At 51.9% G+C, this 22,176-nt stretch overlaps 1 protein-coding gene across 1 annotated transcript in view; it reads right to left on the bottom strand.

Annotated features, from left to right (window-relative positions):
• TACC3 (transforming acidic coiled-coil containing protein 3) overlaps nucleotides 1-22,176 on the bottom strand; it is a 237,909-nt gene that overhangs the window by 60,480 nt on the left and 155,253 nt on the right. Inside the window, exon 11 of the mRNA XM_030192179.1 lies at nucleotides 15,150-15,225. Coding sequence (XP_030048039.1) covers nucleotides 15,150-15,225 — 76 coding nt within the window. The remainder of the gene's footprint in view (nucleotides 1-15,149; nucleotides 15,226-22,176) is intronic.

The raw sequence follows: 22,176 nt of genomic DNA, 5'->3' as shown, positions 1-22,176 counted from the left end.
GGGCTCTGCTCCATCTCCGGGCTCTTCCACTGCCTGTTGCAACCACGCCAGGCAGGCTCTAGCAGCACAACAACTGCATGCAGACGCCGGAACAGTAAGACCTGCAATTTCAAAGGACCATTTAAGTGCTGCTTCCAGCCTACGGTCTTGTATATCCTTCAGGGCAACTCCTCCTTCCACAGGGAGGGTAGTTCTCTTTGTCACCGCAGTGACTAGGGCATCTACTTTAGGCATTGCAAAGCGAGCCAAATGCTCCTCACGCAGAGGGTATAAATGCCCCATAGCCCTGGAAACTGTCAAAGGTCCCTCGGGGTCAGCCCACTGAGCGGAAATAAGCTCTTGGATGGAGTCATGCAAAGGAAAGGCTCTAGCAGGCTTTTTGGTACTAGCCATCCTAGGATTCACAGAGGAGGCCGTGCCACTGTCAGGCTCTTCAATAGAAAGGACCTGTAGGGCATCTGAAATAAGCGCTGGCAGCTCATCACGGTGGAAAATCCTCACCGCGGAGGGATCATCCAGATCCTGTGGTAATTCTGCACCTGACTCTGGCTCCTCAGACCACGAAGGCCTGCCAGAACTCTCCGAATCCTCACAGCCCGACCACAGGGGGGGAAAAAGGAGGTGCACCACAATCTGAAGGGGAAGGTAAAACTATGTATCATACCTGATAATTCTCTTTCCATTAATCATAGCTGATCAATCCATAGACTGGTGGGTTGTGTCCATCTACCAGCAGGTGGAGATAGAGAGCAATCCTTTTGCCTCCCTATATGTGGTCATGTGCTGCCGGAAACTCCTCAGTATGTCGATATCAAAGCTCCATCTGCAGGACTCAGCACTTAGAGAATTACACCCACAAAGGGACACTCTGCCCAGCTCACCACCGCCGAAACGGGGGAGGGGAATCCGTCCAGCTCATCCCCGCGGAGCGGGGGAGGGACACCACACCCGCAGATGCGGGGGGGGGGGGGGGGATCTGGCTTATCCTGCAACCGCAACCACGGGAGGAGCTGACTGACCCCAACACCGCCGAAGCGGGAGGGGTACAAAGCTGCCCTACAGCCGCACGAAGCGGGAGGGAGCGCCGGCAGAATTTAGGTCTCAATCCAACCCCGTAAAACGGAGGGGAGAGGAATGCAGCAGCTCACTGTAACACAAACTCGTCTCAACTCCTGAAGAATCCAATTGAAAAAACTTGAACACGAAGTCCTCCTGAACAGGAACTGAAGACTAAACTTGAACCTGAAATGCAACCAGAATATAAACAGTACAGATATCTGGGAGGGGCTATGGATTGATCAGCTATGATTAATGGAAAGAAAATTATCAGGTATGATACATAATTTTACCTTCCATATCATCATGCTGATCAATCCATAGACTGGTGGGATGTACCGAAGCAGTACTCACCCAAGGCGGGACATAGAAATCCCTGACCGCAACACTGAAGCTCCAAACCGGGCCTCCGCCCGAGCAGCCACATTCAAGCGGTAATGCCTGAAGAAGGTATGAGCCGATGCCCAAGTTGCCGCCTTGCAAATCTCTTCCAAGGAGACGGACCCGGCCTCTGCCAACGAGGCCGCCTGTGCTCTAGTGGAGTGAGCCTTCAGCTGTATAGGCGGCATCTTCTCCGCGGCCACAAAAGCCGCTGCAATGGTCTTGGATGCCTGCAGACCCTTACGAGGACCTGTGAACAGCACAAACAGATGATCCGACTTCCGGAAATCATTGGTCACTTCCAAGTATCTGATGATGGCTCGTCTCACATCTAGATATTTGAGAGCAGAGTACTCCTCTGGATAGTCCTCCCTACGAAATGAGGGTAGGCAGAGCTGCTGATTCACATGGAAGCGAGAAAATCTTGGGCAGGAAGGCACCGTGCGAATAGACACTCCTGCCTCAGTGAACTGCAGGAAGGGTTCTCGACATGATAGCGCCTGGAGCTCAGAAACTCGTCTGGCTGAAGTGATAACCACCAAAAAGACTGCTTTCAACGTCAGGTCTTTCAGAGATGCCCTCGACAAGGGTTCAAAAGGCGGCTTCTGCAAGGCTCTTAGCACCAGATTGAGATTCCACGCAGGCATCACCGAGCGCAGAGGAGGGCGTAGGTGATTAACTCCCTTGAGAAAGCATACCACATCTGGCTGCGAGGCCAGGGAAGCACCCTTCAGGCGACCCCTGAAGCAAGCCAGAGCAGCAACCTGGACTTTAAGGGAACTGAGTGACAGGCCTTTCTCCAGATCTTCTTGCAGGAATGCCAACACTGAAGAAATTGGAGCAGTGAAGGGAGAAAGTGAGCCTGCCTCACACCATGATGCAAAGGTACGCCAAACTCTGGCGTAAGCAGTAGAAATAGAGCGCTTCCTCGCTCTCAGCATAGTGGCGATGACCTTGTCTGAGAAGCCCTTCTTCCTCAGACGCTGCCGCTCAATAGCCAGGCCGTAAGACCAAAGGGGGAGGGATCCTCCACCACCACTGGACCCTGATGCAACAGGCCCTGCTCCGCTGGCAGCCGCAGAGGGCCGTCCACCGAGAGCCCGATCAAGTCCGCATTCCAGGGACGTCTGGGCCAATCCGGGGCCCCCAGGATTATCCGTCCCGGATGCTTTGCCACTCGGTCTAGCACCCTGCCCAACATGGGCCAGGGCGGGAACACAGAGAAGCTCCTATGTCGGCCACTGTTGGAGAAGAGCATCTACTCCCAGAGATCGAGGGTCCCGTCCTCTGCTGAAAAAGCGCGGCACTTGGCCGATGACGCCATCAGATCTAGGCTCGGCTGGCCCCAGCGCTTCGTGATGTCCAAGAACGCCTGAGCAGATAGCTGCCACTCTCCGGGATCCAAGGTATGGCGACTGAGAAAGTCCGCCTTGACATTCATGACTCCCGCAATGTGAGCCGCCGACAGCTGTTCCAGGTTCGCTTCCGCCCACTGGCATAGATTCATGGCCTCCTTAGCTAGAGGGGCGCTCTTGGTACCTCCCTGGCGATTGACATAGGCCACAGCCGTGGCATTGTCCGACAGGACCCGTACTGGCTTCAACTCCAGTACCGGGAGAAACTCCAAAAGCGCCAACCGAATGGCTCTGAGTTCCAGGAGGTTGATAGACCACTTTGCCTCTGCAGGAGACCAGAGCCCCTGCGCTGTCCTTCCCAAGCAGTGGGCTCCCCAGCCCGTCAAAGAGGCGTCCGTCCTGACGACAACCCACTCCGGGGTCAAAAGAGGTATTCCTGCGGACAACTTGTCTGTCCTCAGCCACCAGCTCAGCGCCTTGCGCACCGCTGGGTCCAAGGGAAGGCGCACAGCATAATCCTCCGACACCGGAGTCCAGCGCTGCAGCAGAGAGTGTTGTAGTGGTCTCATATGAGCCTTGGCCCAGGGCACTACTTCCATCGTGGCCGTCATGGAGCCCAACAGCTGCACATAGTCCCAAGCCCGAAGAGGAGAGGCTACTAGGAACTGGTCCACCTGAGCCTGAAGCTTGACAATCCGATTGTCTGGCAGGAACACTCTGCCCACTTGGGTGTCGAAACGAACTCCCAGATACTCCAGGGACTTAGTCGGGCGCAGCTGGCTTTTCTCCCAGTTGATGATCCACCCCAGGGAGCTCAAAAGAGCAATCACCCGGTCTACAGCTTTGCCGCACTCTGCATAAGAGGGGGCTCGGATCAACCAGTCGTCCAGATAAGGATGGACTTGTACTCCTTCCTTTCGTAGGAAGGCCGCGATGACCACCATTACTTTGGAGAAGGTCTGCGGAGCAGTAGCCAACCCGAACGGAGGGCTCTGAACTAGAAGTGTCGGCCCAGGACTGCAAAACGCAGAAAGCGTTGATGAGGAGGCCAGATGGGAATATGCAAGTAAGCTTCCTTGATGTCCAAGGATGCCAGGAACTCCCCTGCCTTCACTGCCGCTATAACAGAGCGGAGAGTCTCCATTCGGAAGTGCCGAACTTTCAAGGCCTGATTGACCCCTTTGAGGTCAAGGATAGGACGTACAGAACCTCCTTTCTTTGGTACCACAAAGTAAATGGAGTAACGTCCCTTGCCAAGCTGATCTTCTGGCACCGGAACGACCGCACCCAGGCGGATCAGATTGTCCAAGGTCTGCTGCACTGCCACAGCTTTGACCGGAGACTTGCAGGGAGAGTGCACAAACCCTTCTCTTAAGGGTGGGCAGAACTGTAGCTTGTAGCCGTCTCTGATGACTTCCAGCACCCAAGCGTCTGAAGTTACCCTGGCCCACTCGCCCAGAAACGAGGACAGGCGTCCTCCAATCTGCTCTGGGCCATGGACCAGGGCCCCGTCATTGGGTACGAGACCCTGGGGGAGGACGGGAGGACCACCTCCGGGACGGCGGTCTCTGCGTAAGGAATGCTGCTTGGGGGAGAAGTTCCTCTTGAAGGAAGAGGGGGCAGAGGAGCCCGACTTGCCCGGGCGATACCGACGAGCTTCCTGAAACCGTCCTTTGGAGGAACCTGGGTGGGCACCACTGGCCCGTGCCCTGACCTCTGGTAACCTCTTGCCCTTAGACGTGCTGAGATCGGTCACAATTTTGTCTAGCTCGATCCCAAAGAGCAGCTTGCCTTTAAAAGGCAACTTAGCCAGGCGAGACTTAGAGGCGTGGTCAGCAGACCAATGCTTCAGCCAAAGCCAACGCCGTGCAGAGACTGTCTGAGCCATACCTTTAGCCGAGGCTCTCAAGACATCATACAGCAAGTCTGTCAAATAGGCCAAGCCCGATTCCAGGGCCGGCCAATCAGCCCTCAAGGAAGGATCAGAGGGGGAAGCCCGCTGCACAATCGTCAGGCACGCCCTGGCCACATAGGAGCCGCAAACTGAGGCCTGCAAACAAAGCAACCGCCTCGAAGGACGACCTTAAAGCCGCCTGCAATCTTCTGTCTTGGGCATCCTTTAGGGCCGTGCCACCTTCCACCGGCAACGCCGTTTTCTTAGTCACCGCAGTAATTAAAGAATCCACGGTAGGCCAAAGAAAGGCCTCCCGTTCACCTTCAGGCAGAGGATAGAGGCGGGACATAGCCCTAGCCACTTTCAGGCTCGCTTCTGGGACATCCCATTGAGCCGAAATCAAGGTGTGCATGGCCTCATGCACGTGGAAGGTTCTAGGCGGGCGCTTCGTTCCCAGCAGGGGCTGAGGGAGAGACGTCCGGAGAGGAAATCTTCAAAATGCTCATGGCCTGCACTAACAGGTTCGGCAAATCCTCTGAGCGAAAGATTCGCGCTGCAGAGGGGTCATCCGCTCCATCCGTCTCCTCCAAGGAATCCCCAAAGGACCGTTGGGAGAACTCAGATACGCTGCCCTCATCTACATCCGAGGAGACAGAGTCCTCTAGGGCCTGGAAATCCACCCGAAGGCATTTGCTTCCGGAGGCCTCAACCCCTTTAATCGGACAAGGGAGCAGGGGCAGCGTTTTGCCTAAGGAAAGCCTGATGCAGCAGCAAAATAAACTCAGGGGAGAAACCCCCCAGACTGTGCACTTCTGTAGCCTGGGCCACGGCCCTAGACGCACCCTCAACCGGCGCTCGCAAGAGCAGGGGAGCAACATGCTGTGCATCCAAAATGGCGTCCGGCGCGAAACTCCGAGAAGGAGCCGCGCGGGAAAACGGCGCTTAACTTTGGCCGCTTTCTTGCCGTCGCCCAAATCAAGGGCGACCATAGCATTAACGTCTCCCACCTCGAGGGCGGCCCAAGAAGAAGCTGTCCGAGCAGAGTGGCCAGCCAAAATGGGGGGGGGGGGGGGGAAGCAGCGGGGGATGGGCATTTATGGCGGGAAAAACAGCCGCACCGGAGGAAGAACCGGGACACTGACCAGCCTCCAAACTGACGCCCAAAAAAGGCGATTCAGGCTTTGAAACCCCCGCATCCCCGCTAGAAGCGCACGCGGTCTGGGGAACGAATCTTCGCGCCCTCGCCCTCCGACGCCATAGGCCACGTGGAGACCGATCGGGGAACCCCCTGCCCGCTACAAAAGGTAAAAATTACCTGCTTCTCGCTCCAAGCTGTAACTAACTGGTGTCCCAGTGAGCAGCTGCAATAGACGCTGATATAAACGTTGAAATAAACGCCCTTAAAGGACGTCCAAAAATTTTTTTTTTTTTTTTTAACGGAGCCAACGGGAGGGGGGAGAAAAGGAGGGACCTGGCACCACCAGGTTTGCACTTGCTCAAGAAGAGCCCTCAACCCCAGGTACTCAACAAAACCTAAAGATTAGGCTTGGAGACCTAGCCAGAGCTGCTGCTATGTGTGACCACCACCTGCTGAGATAGAGAACATACTGGGGAGTTTCCGGCAGCACATGACCACATATAGGGAGGCAAAAGGATTGCTCTCTATCTCCACCTGCTGGTAGATGGACACAACCCACCAGTCTATGGATTGATCAGCATGATGATATGGAATTAGCCCTTCTACGCTTTTCTTTATGCCAATTATCAGGGAAAATAGCCTCAGCGGGCAGTCCCAGGCCAGAATCCACCGGGGGGACAATAGAAGGGGCCTCAGACGACCCTTGAGGGAAAGCTCTTTTCAGCATGTATGCTTTATGCAATAGTAACAAAATCAGGGGAGAAAAACTCGCCCTGGGCACCCAGATCCCGTCCGGGGCTAGCCGCTCCCTGAATAGCCTCAATTCGAGGTCCCCTCCTGGGCTCAGGGTCTCCATCTCTACGAAGGCTGCGCCATGTGGAGAATTCAAAATGGCGTCCGCTGCCAGCTCTGAGCGGGAAGAATCATCGCTCGCCATGCTCGGGCCGGCTCTTACACCTGTAACAGCACGATTTACAGAGCCCCGCTGCTGATTTGCGCTTGCCACACCGGGAACAGCGTTTTACATTCTCTGCAGCCATCGCCGAAAACGGCAGGAAAATTCAAAATGGCGGTTTCGTGCCAAAAACGCCCCGATCGCGGGCCCACCCAGGAGGAGTTAGAAAACACTCTTACCTCACCGGACCGAGTATCACAGCTCCGGTCCCATAGAAGAATCAAAGGAAAACCTCTGTTCCATTTTTTTTTTTTTTTTTTTTTTTTTTTTTTAACGCTGTGAGGAAAGCAGAGGTAATAAGAACTCCGGAGGCTCAGATGAGTGGGAAAGGCAGGGAAAGGCGAACCAATGTGCCTGCATCCACTGAGTGGGAAAGGACAGGGAAAAGCAAGCTAATATGTCCACACCCACGGGGGCATGAGTAAGGCAGGGAAAGGGCTAACCTATGTGCCTTCAAAGTGAAGCTGCTATAGCCTCTAACACCCCGGCTAACAACTGGCAAGCCAGGAACCAGCCCCAGGCAGATTTTTGATGGAGCTCGAAGAAGCTGCAGCCACCCTGCTTGGGGAGATAGAGAATACTGAAGAGGCAGTGGAGCTGGCTGGCCATGAGGCACTGTGAAAAGTTGAGTGCTCTCTATCTCCCCCTGCTGGTTGATGGACACAACCCATACGTAATGGCTTCATCTGCTTCATGACAAGGAATGTCCTGCTACAATAAAACCTAAGAGAATCAAGACTACTACTAATCATTTCTATAGTGCTACTAGATGTACACAGCACTGTACACATTATATGCAGGTACCTTCTCTGTCCCTAGAGAGCTCAAAATCTAAATTTATATACCCCATCATGGGGAGCAGCAGAAGGCATTGGTAGAGCTGGAGAAAAAGCAGAGATCTGGCTGTCAACATAAAAGAATGCTCAAGTGGAAGCAGTGACCCCGAAAGGTATGTCCAATTGGTTTGTAGCCCCAGAACTCCCAAAACCAAAGACGAGAAAGCAGAGGAAAAAGAACCTTTAGCTTGCCCACTGGAAAATTATGAGATTTGGAGGACGCAAGACCTGTAACAAACCAGTCTAATTCTGCACCAAACCAAGTTCAGCATTAAAAGGCAGGTGGCTAAATGTGACATAGCAGCCACACCAGCTGCCCAATGCTTAGGCCAGAACTATCATCCTGCTGGAAGTGCAGGCCAGAACCATCGTCCTGCTGGAAGTGCCAAGAAAGTCAGAGCACTGTGCAGAAGAACCCGCTGACATGACGGTACAGCAGAGCTCACTAGTGCATCTGCAAGTCCAAGCAATAAGGCATAGCAGAAGCTGGCTGCTGGAACTACTGGAGTGGGACCTAACCCAAACACTGGATCCTTAGGTGAACTCTGATTTTGGTGCTTCATGCTGCAACGAAAAATCCAGATTACAACATGGCAGCAGCTCTTAAATTCACCAGCCATCCACAGAAGCCCAGGACACCCAACAGACAGATACTGGTGCCACTGGTACAGTGATGGTCAAAGCTTACATTCAAGAGACACAGCCAATGCTGCAGTCAACCCTAGAGAGCAGAACTGTGGAAAGCAACACTGCTAACTTTGATCAGTGCACTGAAGAAAGCTGCCCTAGCCATGCAACGAATTGCCAAGTAAGACAAAGAAAAAGAGTGAGGTAACAAATACCTCATGTAAAATCAGTCCAAGTCCCAAAGCAGCAAACTAGTCGAGAACCTGAGATCTTCAAGTTGAAAGCCAGCTACCTTTCACAGAAACTTAGCTGCACCTTTAGTAAACTGCAGCAGAGAACACAGAAGATACATTCTTCCATAGACACCATGGAGACAAGGAGAGACTGGAACATAGAGCCCCAGCTGTAGAAAAGCCTCAAAAAGGAAAACTGGGTCCGGAAGCATGGAGCCAACAGCAGTCTGGTGGCCTCCAGCCAAGCTGCGGAAAAAGGAATACTGGTACAGCCATCAGAAAAGTGGAGACATCACTTCAGCTGCAGAACTGCCTCCACTACTAGGGTCTGAAGCTCCCTGACCCTATGAGCTGAAGTAACAGCCACCAAGAAAATGACCTTCCAGGTCAAGTACTTCAGATGGCAGAAATTCAGTGGCTCAAAAGGAGCTTTCATCAGCTGGGTGAGAATGACGTTGAGATCCCATGACACTGGTGGAGGTCTGACAGCGGGCTTTGACAAAGTAAACCTCTCATGAAGCAAACTAAAGACTGTCCAGAGAAAGGCAAAGGCTGTCCAGAGATAGGCTTACCCTCTACATGCCGATGATAAGCACTAACTGCACTAAGGTGAACCCTTACAGAGTTGGTCTTGAAACCAGACTCTGATAACTGTAGAAAGTATTCAAGCAGGGTCTGTGTTGGAGAACAGAGAGGATCTAGGGCCTTGCTGTCACACCAGATGGCAAACCTCCATTTGAAAGAGTAACACCTCTTTGTGGAATCTTTCCTGGAAGCAAGCAAGACTCGGGAGATATCCTCTGAAAGACCCAATGAGGCGAATTCTAAGTTCTCAACATTCAGGCCGTGAGAGCCAGAGACTGGAGGTTGGGATGTAGAAGTGACCCCTCGTTCTGAGTGATGAGGATTGGAAAACACTCCAATCTCCACGATTCCTTGGAGGACAACTCCAGAAGAAGAGGGAACCAAATCTGATGCGGCCAATAGGGTGCAATCGGGATCATGGTTCCACAGTCTTGCTTGAGCTTCAGCAAAGTCTTTCCTACTAGAGGTATGGGAGGATACCCATTCAGAAGGCCTGTTCCCAATATAGGAGAAAGGCATCTGATGCTAGTCTGTCATGGGCCTGAAGCCTGGAACAGAACTGAGGGACCATGTGATTGATTTCAGTGGCAAAAATATCCACCGAGGGGGTGCCCTACACTAGGAAAATCTTGCGGGTGCCTATATTCAGCGACCACTCGTGAGGTTGCATTATTCTGCTCAACCTGTCAGCCAAGGCTGTTGTTTACACCTGCCAGATAAGTGGCCTAGAGTGCCCTGACGGCGTGCCCAAAGCCACATCTTCCTGACACTGAGGGCAAGATCCGGTGCCCCCCTGCTTGTTGGTTTAGTACATCGCAACCTGATTGTCTGTTTGAATCAAGGTAAGTTGGTTGGACAGCCTATCTCTGAAAGCCTTCAGAGCGTTCCAGATTGCGCCAAAGTAGACAGTTGCCTCACCGAGTTCTGCAAGTGAATGCTCGTGAAGAGCTGGTAAGATTGGATACGGGCAGCGAGCATAGCGGCCTGATACGTCTTCCTCCCAAAAGTATCCAAGGTCCTAGCTTCTTGGCCTGGGGGCACCGAGGCATAGTCTCTAGTACTCTTGGCTCTCTCGAGGGCGGAGTCCACCACCATGGCGTTGTGGGGTAACAGACCTCATCAACTCAGGTTCACCGTGGATTTGATACTGGGAATCCATCTTCTTAGGGATCACAGGAGCAGACAGAGGGAACGACCAGTTTCAAAAAAGGACTTCCTGGAGTACCTTATGCAAGGGAGCTGTCACTGCCTCCTTAAGTGGAGAGATGTAGCCCAGGACCTCAAGCATATCAGCTCTGGGATCATCCTCCACTTCCATTGGGAATGGAACGGCCTCAGTCATTTCCCGCACAAACGATGAAAAAAAGAAAGACTTTCAGGAGAAAACAGTCTCCTTTCAGGTGGCGGGGAAGGTTCAGAGGGAATCTCAAAAAGTACCTGGGATCTTCCTCTTCTCCCACGAGCGCTCCTCCTCAGTATTAGAAAGTACTTCCCTAAGGGAGCTCAGAGACTGAACCTGCCTCGACGCAAAGGATCGACGTCTTCAATGGCAATGTCGAGAAGCAGACACCCGCATGGACTGCGGTGAAGCTTCCTCCACTGACGTCGATGGGGAATCAACACCGGAGGCACAAGCGGCACCGAGGATGGGGACCTCACCGCAGATGAAGGGCCGGAAGGCGCAAGAACCCCCGATGCCAAACCAGACTGATGCAGCAGTCCTTCCAGAAACTCTGGAAGTAGGGCCCAGATGCGATCGCCGAGAGCCGCCACCGGAGAAGGCTGGGGAGCCAGTGGAGCAGTCGGTGGCAGAATTGGCTGAGGCTCAGAAGCAGGACTGCTGAGAGGCTGACACATCAGCACCTCCTGTATGGGAGCAGTCCTCGGGTGCCGAATCCTTCAATGCCCTGGAGCTCCCGGTACCGTGTGTTGAGGGAGAATGGTGACTGTGCTTCTTAGCCTTCACTCAATGTTTGTCATCGAGGCTCCTCGGTGCCGACGAAGACAACGTCGAATCCTCACGTCGCCTTGGGTTTGGGTCCGATAATGGTCGGTCCCAAGGAGCCTGCACAGCAGGAGGCCTCAAGATAGGTGGAGACCCACTTGATGCCTCACTGTTCTCGGCGTGTCTTGACCTCTCAGCAGCCATGTATACCTCTGCTCCTGACATCAAAGTGGAACACCTCGGTACCGATGCCAAAGGACCGGACCGAGCCCCAAAACGTTTCTCGCGCTGGGCTTCGAGATGGTTGGGTCCTTCTCTTCATACGAAGAAACAGGGCACAATGAGCTGGGCTATGGTTGGGCCTGAGATGATCCAGTTGCACCGAGTACGTTTGAAGCCACTGGGTGTCTTCGATGACATGGAAGGAAAAGCAATGCCAGCGAAAAAATAAAAAAGGACTCAATTGTGCCTAAGTAAAAAGGGCAAAAAAAAAAAAAAAAAAAAGGTAGAAACCTGACCGCGCGGCCTAAAACTGGCTACGTCAAAAAATAAAGGGAACCAACCAGGGGACAAAAAGGAACTTTAAGAAATAAAGGACACACTTTTTTTTTTTTTTTAATACAATTAAAATGGGGGGGGGTGGGGGGAAACAAAAAAAAAAAACCCACACGACAAAGTCGATTTAGCGGGGGGGAAAAAAAAAAGAAGGCTCTTTTCCCGGGCACGTCAAGGAGCACAGAAATAAATCTGCTGCACCTCGTCGAGGAAAAAAGAAAACAGAGGTACAAGCTCACGCTGCGGGCAGGAAGTCAGTCCGCACACAAGCACCAGAAGGCTCTGGCAAAGTTTTTTACTATTTGCTATGGCAAATGCTGGTTCCCAGAAAGATGCAGACATCGACCTCCACTTGTGAGGATAATACAGCCTGCTTGTCCTCGGAGAAACACCATACCTCTGCCTGTGTTCTACAGCCTAGGGGAACACACAAAAAGGGTGTATAGGCAATGAAAGAGGGGGATGGCTGGCAACCTACTCCCCTCCAGCAAGGTGCCATGGGTGTCGCGTTCTCGAGGACCTTGGCATTCTGTCAGGCTTCTTCCCCGGCAGCACTGGGTTCATGAGTCCTTGGACCACTACCGTGGTGCGGCAGTGGCAGGCAAGGTCACCTTCAAGGTAGAGACAAGGCAAGACTGGACTGGAACCCTGGACTGGAGTTCTGCACAGGAATACACAGGACTGGAACGCACCGGATGGGTGCGCACTGGAGTGAAGCCCGCTGACTGGAACACACTGGAGTGGGGCCCACTGGACTGGAACACACCGGACTGGAACCCACGGGACCGGAACCTGCTCGACAGGAACACACTGGACCTAGGCTTCACCTATGCTTAGCCACCGTTCCCCGAGGGTTGAGTCCTCAGGTTCTGCCGGCCGGCAGGGCTTACAGGAAAACCGGAACTGGAACTAGCAGGCAGGAACAACAGGAGTCAGGATACAGAAGTGCCCCCAGGCACCTAGGCGAAAGCAAGGCAAACAGGCAGGGAATGTCCGGGTTCCGGCAATAGTCAGGTCTGACCGCAGGCAGAGAATATCCGGGTCCAGGCAGTAGTCAGGTCAGACAGCAGGCAGAGAGTAGTCAGATTCAGGCAATGGTCAGGTCAAGGAGCAAGACTATGGCTGGAGCTCCAGTAACAAGGAGTACTAGCAACAGACAGGACTAGGGCTGAAGCTCCAGAAGCAAAAGAAAACACACACGGGAAAACCAGAAAGCTAAACACAAGAAGACTAGTAAAGCTGTACATGCTAACAGGAAAGCTATGCCCAAGCTAACCAGTCACAAGCTAGAAACTCACACTAAGCAAAACACAGGAGAACTAGGAAAGCTGTACACAAGCTAACAAGCAAAGCTGTGCCCAAGCTAACTAGTCAAGCTAGAACTCACACTGAACTGGACAATGTAGCAGTGCACAGAGCACTCTAACATACCAGGGACCTTAGACGATGCAAAGGCAAAGGCTGCAGTCTCTAAGTGCTTAATAAAGCCCTTCAACACCAGAGGCGCAGCTGCAGCAATCTCTAAGTAACTACGGAGGCTGTTCAGGCACAAACCACAGAGAAGGCAGAAAGCACAGTGAAACACAGAGAGGCTTCCCACACCCAGGTGTAGTGTAGTGAAGCAATTAGAGTCATGTTGGAAGCAGCCAGCACACACAGTGAGAGAGAGCTAACCCAGGCAACACCCACAGGTGCAGTATAATGAAGCAATTAGTGTCATGCTGCTGGATGCAGCCAGCACAGAGAGCCAGAGCTAGCTCAGAAAGGACAGACAGAAGAAACAGGAGCCAGCTAGGAAGCTGACCCCCAGGAATAAGGTAAGTCTGAGGGTGGTCACGGCCACAGACGTGACAGTGGGGCCAAGCAAACACCTCACCCAGCGACTGCTAAAAAGCGTGATTGGGGGCAGCAGAGCTATGCTCTTCACTACCAAGACTAGTTCAGGACCAGGAGCCTGGGAGCAGCTGTGTAGAGCTGAGGCCACAGATAAAGAGAACCAACCTGAAGTACTTATCTGCTAGAGCAGGGGACCTCAAGTTCAGTCCAAGGTCCACAACTCAGCCTGGTTTTCAGGATTTCCACAATGAATATGTACGAGATCTATTTGCATTCACTGCTTCCATTAGATGAAAATGGATGTCATACATATTCATTATGGAAATCATGAAAACCAGGCTGGGTTGCAGACCTTGAGGACGACTCCTTTGCTAAAGGTAGAGATAATACTGGAGTTTTCCACTGAGCACCAGCAGGTTGAACCTGTGAGTTCACTGGAAGAGATTAATTTCTCTCTACCTCCATCTGCTAATAGAAAGGGAGAACAACCCATTTGCTCAGGATGATAGTGCCCCAGATGAAAGGATGTCCGGCTTCCCAATTTTTTTTCTTATGTACTACAGGAGCATTAAGGCTTGGTGGGGGGGGGGGGGGGGGGGGGGGGGGGGGACAACATGCACCAGAGACCAAGTCCCTGCTGGCAAGTTTCCCACAGGGACCTGGGCAGGCACATCACACCAGGTCTGCAGGTACCGACTTGGGACAATGACTAGACCACTGCTGCCTCTAGCATGGTAAGAATCATTTTCTGAATTCTTAGAGCAGCACTAGACTACTCCCTGAGTATTCGGGCCAGTATCACACTGCTGCACTAATCCAACCCACACCATCTGCTGGAGGTGAGAAATACTCAATAGTTCTAAGCTGAATCAGTTCTTATACCAGTGATGACACTGAAGATTTCACTCTCTCCCTCCATCAGCTGTTAGGTGATAAGGGGTCAGTTTGGACTGGTTTAGCAGAGACAATAACACATTTTGAGACCTGCCATCAGGCTTAGAAAACTTGTTACTATATTCTTAGCAATATAGGACTGCTGCTGATACTGCTAAAGTACAGGACATAATTAGTACTATTATGGATATATAACTAAGCCTCTGAAAGAATCTGCCAAAATAAATGTAGCTTAGCACTACTGCAAAACAGAAAAAGCAGGCAAATTTTACTGTTCATAAACAGATAACTCAAGTTATGGAACAAGGCAGGGGCGGACAAAGTGGTCTGGATCCCCAAGCACTGAGAGTGGTCTGGGCCCCCCACCGGGCCGCTGTCCAACACCCCCCTACCACCGCCCTACCTGAAGGGCCCTGGTGGTCTCTGAGGGCCTGCCAGCCGGCACCGCCGTGTTTTCAAAATGGCGGCCAAGACTTCCACAGGGAAGAATGGCAGTGCCCGGCAGGGGGAAAAGTGGTAGCCCAACAGGCAGGAAAGAACATGTACCCCCTGCCCCGCAGAGGCCATTAGATCACCAACGGTGCACCTTTAAAGGTAGGACCAGGGAGGGCTGTAGCGTGTGGCGGGCATCTGGGCAGAGTCTCTGGGTCTCCGGGCACTGCCCAGTTGCTCGAATGGTCAGTCCACTCCTGGAAAAAGGACACTTAAGAAAACAGTAACATACGTATCCCAGTAAAGGAAGTTGCATCAGGAAGCTTCCTGCAAACAAAGGAAGTTTTCTAAAGGCCTCTAGCCTCCAGGACAGACATGTATTCCTGTTTCACCCAAACATGCTATGGGCTTCAGGAGATGAACATACCATATTTGGTTCTTTTGCAACTTGTCCTTCTGATATAGCCACATATGTACCTTTAACTGCACTCCCTCGGATCCCCCTATAGACAAAATACACAAGCAAAAATATGATTCAGTGGAGAAAATGTAACTTTTGTTTTTTTAATTAAATCAGTTTTGAACACGACTGACTGGATTTTAGGAGTAGCCAGTGGTTCAAGCAGGTGGCTAAGAACCAGGAAGCTAGGGTTTAAACTGGAGAGCTGCACAAGAACGGGATAGCGGGAATCCGGCAAGGATGGGCCCAGGTCCTGCGGGATTCCTGCAAAATCGTATGGCAACAGAGCTTTCCTTTCCCTCCCTTAAGCCGCAGGGTGCCCTACCCACACATACCTCAAGTCACCCTGGTGGTCTAGTGGCTTGCTTTGGGGCAGGAAAGATCCCCACTCTTTCCTGCATGCTGTTGCTGATCCTCTCGATGCTGCTGCTTGTTTAAAATGGCTGCCGAGACTTCAAGCGGCAGCCTCACGAGACTTCAGCGGTAGCGGGCAAGAAAGAGTGGGGATCTTTCCTGCCTCGAAGAAGCCACTAGATCACTAGTGTGCCTTGAGGTATGTGCAGGGAGGGCACCCAGGGCTGCAAGCAAGGGAGGTGGACACAGTCAAGTAAGTGGGTGGAGAGAGGAGGGCTGTAAAAAATGGTGGGAGTGTGGGTCCAAGGAGGAGGGAGAAAAAAAATGATTTAACGGGCAAGGAGGTTAAGACTGAGAACAGGAAATGGTATGAGGCTATCTAGCTCATTATATGGGTAGAAACCAGTAGGCGGAGATTGCTACCCCAGTGGCTCATCCAAAACAATAGCAAATTTTCAGAAGGCGTTTGACAAAGTGCCGCACGAAAGACTCCTGAAGAAATTGCAGAGTCATGGAATCGGAGGTAGGGTATTATTATGGATTAAGAACTGGTTGAAAGATAGGAAGCAGAGAGTAGGATTGCGTGGCCAGTATTCTCAGTGGAGGAGGGTAGTAGTGGGGTCCCGCAGGGGTCTGTGCTGGGTCCGTTGCTTTTTAATGTATTTATAAATGACCTAGAGATGGGAATAACTAGTGAGGTAATTAAATTCGCCGATGACACAAAATTATTCAGGGTCGTCAAGTCGCAGGAGGAATGTGAACGATTACAGGAGGACCTTGCGAGACTGGGAGAATGGGCGTGCAAGTGGCAGATGAAGTTCAATGTTGACAAGTGCAAAGTGATGCATGTGGGTAAGAGGAACCCGAATTATAGCTACGTCTTGCAAGGTTCCGCGTTAGGAGTTACGGATCAAGAAAGGGATCTGGGTGTCGTCGTCGATGATACGCTGAAACCTTCTGCTCAGTGTGCTGCTGCGGCTAGGAAAGCGAATAGAATGTTGGGTGTTATTAGGAAGGGTATGGAGTCCAGGTGTGCGGATGTTATAATGCCGTTGTATCGCTCCATGGTGCGACCGCACCTGGAGTATTGTGTTCAGTACTGGTCTCCGTATCTCAAAAAAGATATAGTAGAATTGGAAAAGGTACAGCGAAGGGCGACGAAATGATAGTGGGGATGGGACGACTTTCCTATGAAGAGAGGCTGAGAAGGCTAGGGCTTTTTAGCTTGGAGAAGAGACGGCTGAGGGGAGATATGATAGAAGTGTATAAAATAATGAGTGGAATGGATCGGGTGGATGTGAAGCGACTGTTCACGCTATCCAAAAATACTAGGACTAGAGGGCATGAGTTGAAGCTACAGTGTGGTAAATTTAAAACGAATCGGAGAAAATTTTTCTTCACCCAACGTGTAATTAGACTCTGGAATTCGTTGTCGGAGAACGTGGTACGGGCGGTTAGCTTGACGGAGTTTAAAAAGGGGTTAGATAGATTCCTAAAGGACAAGTCCATAGACCGCTATTAAATGGACTTGGAAAAATTCCGCATTTTTAGGTATAACTTGTCTGGAATGTTTTTACGTTTGGGGAGCGTGCCAGGTGCCCTTGACCTGGATTGGCCACTGTCGGTGACAGGATGCTGGGCTAGATGGACCTTTGGTCTTTCCCAGTATGGCACTACTTATGTACTTATGTACTTATAAACACTACTGAAAAAAATAGTAAAAGATTATTAGAAATAAAGGGACTGCCTGTGCGTGGGTTCATCTGTAAAAAGTCAAAAGCTGTTCCAGTTGGATAGGCAGTGCCTTAAAAGGTGAAGGACAATTTTTTGACAGCTTTTTAATTTGAAAGCTTCCCATATGTAGATATAAAAATATCATAAAATGAAAAATGAATCACTAAAACAGATTCAGAATTATTATAGCTGGTAGAAATAAAACTAGTAAGGGAAAATTAGGTTCTTACCTTGGTAATTTTCTTTCCTTTAGTCACAGCAGATGAATCCATTAACTGATGGGTTGTATCCGCCTACCAGCAGGTGAAGATAGAGAACACTGAAAAACCATAGTGCCTCTTGGACGGCTAGCCCCCAACTGCCTTCAGTATTTGAGATTTCCAAAGCAGAGTGAACCATAAAGGTATAGTAACAAACTTTCCTCACAGCGAACAAACGCCCCAGAACAGGAGCAACAAAGGAGGGACGATCTCAACCTCCTGTAGTAGAATATCATGTAGAAATTCTGATAACTGTTTTCCAACTTTTCCCAATGAGATGTATATCTGAATGAAAGACCTGAACAAAAAACAAAGTCAGACAGGGAGGGATCATGGATTCATCTGCTGTGACTAAAGGAAAGAAAATTACCAAGGTAAGAACCTAATTTTCCCTTCCTTGTCATCAGCAGCAGATGAATCCATTAACTGATGGGATGTACAAAAGCAATCCCTACGTAGGGTGGGAATAGGCCACACCCCGAGCCAATACTTGAGCTCCAAAACCAGCGTCCTGCTTCGCTGCAACATCCAGCCTGTAATGCCGGGCAAAAGAGAGCTAAGAAGCCCAAGTAGCCGCACTAAAGATCTCTTGAAGAGAGAGTGCACCCGTTTCACCCGAGGAAGTGATGGCTCTCGTGGAATGCGCCTTAAACGCTTCAGGCAGAGACCGACCTGAAAGCAGATATGCAGAAAAAATGACTTCCTTGAGCCAACAGACTATAGTGGCTTTAGACGCTGGACCTCCACGCCGAGGACCTGACAACAAAACAAAAAGGTGATCAGAAGTCCTGAAGTGATTTGACATCTGTAGATATTGCAGCAGTGCCCTGCGGACATCCAAAAGATGCAACTGCCAAAAGGAGTCCGGGAACTCTTCCCTAGAAAAGGAAGGAAGAAAAATGGGATGGTTCAGGTGAAATGCTGAAACCACCTTAGGCAGGAAGGAAGGCACTGTACGTACCGTTACTCCAGACTCCGAGAATTGCAGAAAAGGGTCCCGACAGGACAGCGCCTGCAGCTCAGACAGGCGTCTAGCCGATGTGATGGCCACCAAAAAGACTGTCTTAAGAGTCACATCCTTCGCCGAAGCTCGCCAAAGAGGCTAGAAGGGCGAACACTGAAGAGCCTTCAACACTAGCCCCAGGTTCCAGGCCAGACAGGGCAACCGGACAGGAGGACGGAGCCTAAGCACCCCTCTGAGAAATCTGGCAATGTCCGGATAAGCAGCAAGGGACCAGCCAGCGACCTTCCCTCGATAGCATAATGCTGCCACTTGCACCCGCAGGGAATTGTAAGCCAGGCCTTTTTGTAAGCCCTCCTGCAAAAACTCCAGCACAGTTGAGACTGTAGCTCGCGTGGGTGTGATCGCCTTTGAAACACCCCACGCCTCAAATTTGCGCCAGATCCGAACATAAGCTGCAGAGGTGGACCGCTTGCGGGCCTGCAAGAGAGTGGAGATGACCTTATTAGAGTAGTCCTTGTCTCTCAATTGCGCCCTCTCAATAGCCAGGCCGTAAGACCAAATCAGCAGGGATCCTCCATAGCCACCGGACCCTGAACCAACAGGTTCGGCACCAGGGGCAAATGCACCGGCGTGTCCACCAACATCCGGCAGAGATCCATATACCACAGACACCTTGGCCAATCTGGAGCTATGAGAATCACCAGACCTCGGTGCTGTCGAATCCGCAGTAGGACTTGTCCTATCAAGGGCCAAGGAGGGAACACATACAGGAGGCCCGAGGGCCAGGGTTCAGCTAGAGTATCCAACCCCGCTGAGTGAGGATCTCTCCTTCTGCTGAAAAAGCGTTTGCACTTGACGCCATTAGATCCATTCCGGGTGTCCCCCATTTGGCACAAATCTGAAGAAAGACTTCTTCTGCCAGTTCCCATTCCGACGGGTCGATTTGATGCCTGCTGAGAAAGTCGGCTTGCACGTTGCTCTGACCTGCAATGTGAGCTGCTGACAGAAGCTGCAGCTCGGCCCAGTGGCAAATCTGAATGGCCTCCGTGGCCAGGGCCCTGCACTGAGTGCTGCCCTGATGATTTATGTATGCCACCGCTGTCGTGTTGTCTGACAGAACCAGGACAGCAAGCCCCTTCAGAGTCTTTTGAAAGGCCAGAAGAGCCTGGAATATCGCTCTCAGTTCCAAGCGATTGATGGACCACCCCACTTCCACGGGTGTCCACAGACCCTGAGCATAGCTTCCTTGGCAATGCGCTCCCCAGCCTAGGAGGCTGGCATCTGTTATCACCAGGCACCAGGAAGGAAGCGCCAGGGGCATTCCTTGGCGCAGCATCCTGTCGGAGAGCCACCACTCCAAACTGAGCCGGGCCGCAGGGAACAACGTTAGTCTGCGTTGATATTCCTGGGACATCGGAGACCATTGTTGAAGCAGGGCAATCTGCAGAGGCCTCATATGCGCTCTTGCCCAAGGAACAACCTCCAAGGTGACCGTCATCGACCCCAACAGCTGAACAAAGTCCCAAGCTCGCGGGAGAGGCATCCGCAGGAGCAGACGGACCTGTTTCTGAAGCTTGCATCGCCTTTGGTTGGGGAGGAAGACAAACCCCGAGGCCGTGTCGAACCGGACCCCCAAATACTCGAGAGACTGAGAGGGGGTCAGGTGACTTTTGGGCATATTGACCACAAAGCCTAGCGCCTGCAGGACCGCCACCACTCTGGCTGTGACAAGACGACTCTCGAGTGCCAAGTCCGCTCTGATGAGCCAGTCATCGAGATAAGGGTGAACTCTGATACCCTGTCGCCTGAGACAGGCAGCTACTACCACCATTACCTTGGAAAAGGTACGGGAAGCTGTGGCTAGGCCCAAAGGCAAGGCTTGAAACTGGAAATGCTTTCCCAAAACTGCAAAGTGGAGGAACCGCTGGTGAGGAGGCCAGATAGGAATGTGCAAATAAGCTTTTTTTACTCTCCTGGCAGTTCCGCCGCAATGACGGAGTGCAGGGTTTCCATGCGGAAATGTCGTACTCTTGAGAGCCTCGTTTACTCTTCGCAAGTCGAAGATCGGCCTGAAAGACCCGCCTTTTCGAGGCACGAAAAAATAAATGGAATAGCGGTCGCAGCCGCGTTCGGGGGAAGGCACCGGGATCACCGCTCCGAGGTGCAGCAAGACTTGCAAGGTCTCCTCTACCGCCGCAGTGCCACATCGGGACTCCACAAACACGTCTCTCACCGGGGCGCCGAATTCCAGTTGGTAACCTTCTCTGATCAGGTCCAGGACCCACTGATCTGAGGTAATCTTGGTCCACCCCTCGAGAAAGAGGGAAAGACGTCCTCCTATTGCAGGCAAGGAGGAGTGGACCGGCGTCCCATCATTCTGGAGGACGCCCTGAACTCCTGGCCTTGAACCGGCCCCTGCGGAACGTTTGTCCGAGCGAAAGGAGTTCCTCTGCTGAAAATGGGCACGTTGAGAAAACCCAGCAGAGCGCCTCGGGCGATACCTTCGAGCTTCACAGAAACGAGGTCTGGAAAAGGAGGGAAACACAGAACCCTTGGAAGAAGGCCTCGACCTATCCTCAGGTAACCTCTGGAGTTTAGATTCACCCAGGTCTTTCACAATCTTCTCCAATTCCTCTCCAAATAACAGGAGGCCCCGAAAGGTTAGCCTCACCAGTCTTTGCTTAGAAGCCATGTCAGCTGCCCAATGCCGCAGCCAAAGAAGGCGGCAGGTGGACACCGCCACAGACATCTGTTTAGCCGAAGCTCTGACCAAATCATACAGGGCGCCAGCCAAAAATGACAGGGCCGACTCCATCCGCGGGGCCACTCAGAAAGGGGGCCCGCACCATCAGCGGGCTGTTCCACCACCTGCTGTAGCCAGGAAAGACATGCCCGGGCTGCAGAGGAACTATAGATGCCCTCAAGGCAAGGCCCGCAATTTCAAAGGACCGCTTCAGTGCGGACTCAAGCCGCCGGTCCTGCATGTCTTTCAAAGAGACTCCTCCCTCTACTAGGAGAGTGGTCTTTTTTGTCACCGCCGTGACCAATGCATCCACTTTAGGCATCCCCAAAGGGGCCAAGTGCTACTCACGCAGAGGGTAAAGCTGATCCATAGCCCTGGCCACTTTCAAAGGCCCGTCAGGGTCAGACCATTGAGCAGAAATAAGCTCTTGGATGGAGTCATGCACAGGAAAGGCCTGAGTAGGCTTCTTAGTACTCACCATCCTAAGATTAACAGAGGAGGTGTTGCCTTCAGCAGGATCATCAATCGAGAGGGCCTGCAAGGCGTCAGTAATGAGAGCTGGCAGCTCGTCGCGGTGGAAAATCCGGATCGCATTGGGATCATCCAAATCCAGTGGCAAACAGGCATCCTCCTCTGGATCATCCATCCCTGAGGGTCTGCCAGATCCCTCAGACTCTCCACAGCCTGACCACAGGGGGGAAAAAGGGTATGCGCCACTTTCAGATGAGGAATTTACCCATCTATGTTTAACATGTTTCCAACGCTTTGGGAGAGAAAATAACCTCTGAAGTCATCCCCGGGGCATCAACACCCAGAGGGAAGCCAGGAGGCAACACAGTGTCAGACATCTGCGGCAGAGCTCTTTTCAGCATGAACGCCTTATGGATTAAAAGCACAAACTCAGGGGAGAAAAACTTACCCTGACCCTCCGGCCTCCGA

This window comes from Microcaecilia unicolor, chromosome 2 (assembly GCF_901765095.1).
Source record: "Microcaecilia unicolor chromosome 2, aMicUni1.1, whole genome shotgun sequence".
Classification (NCBI taxonomy): Eukaryota; Metazoa; Chordata; class Amphibia; order Gymnophiona; family Siphonopidae; genus Microcaecilia; species Microcaecilia unicolor.
The sequence above is the reverse complement of the archived record's forward strand: the minus strand, read 5'-3'. Positions and strand labels throughout refer to the sequence as shown.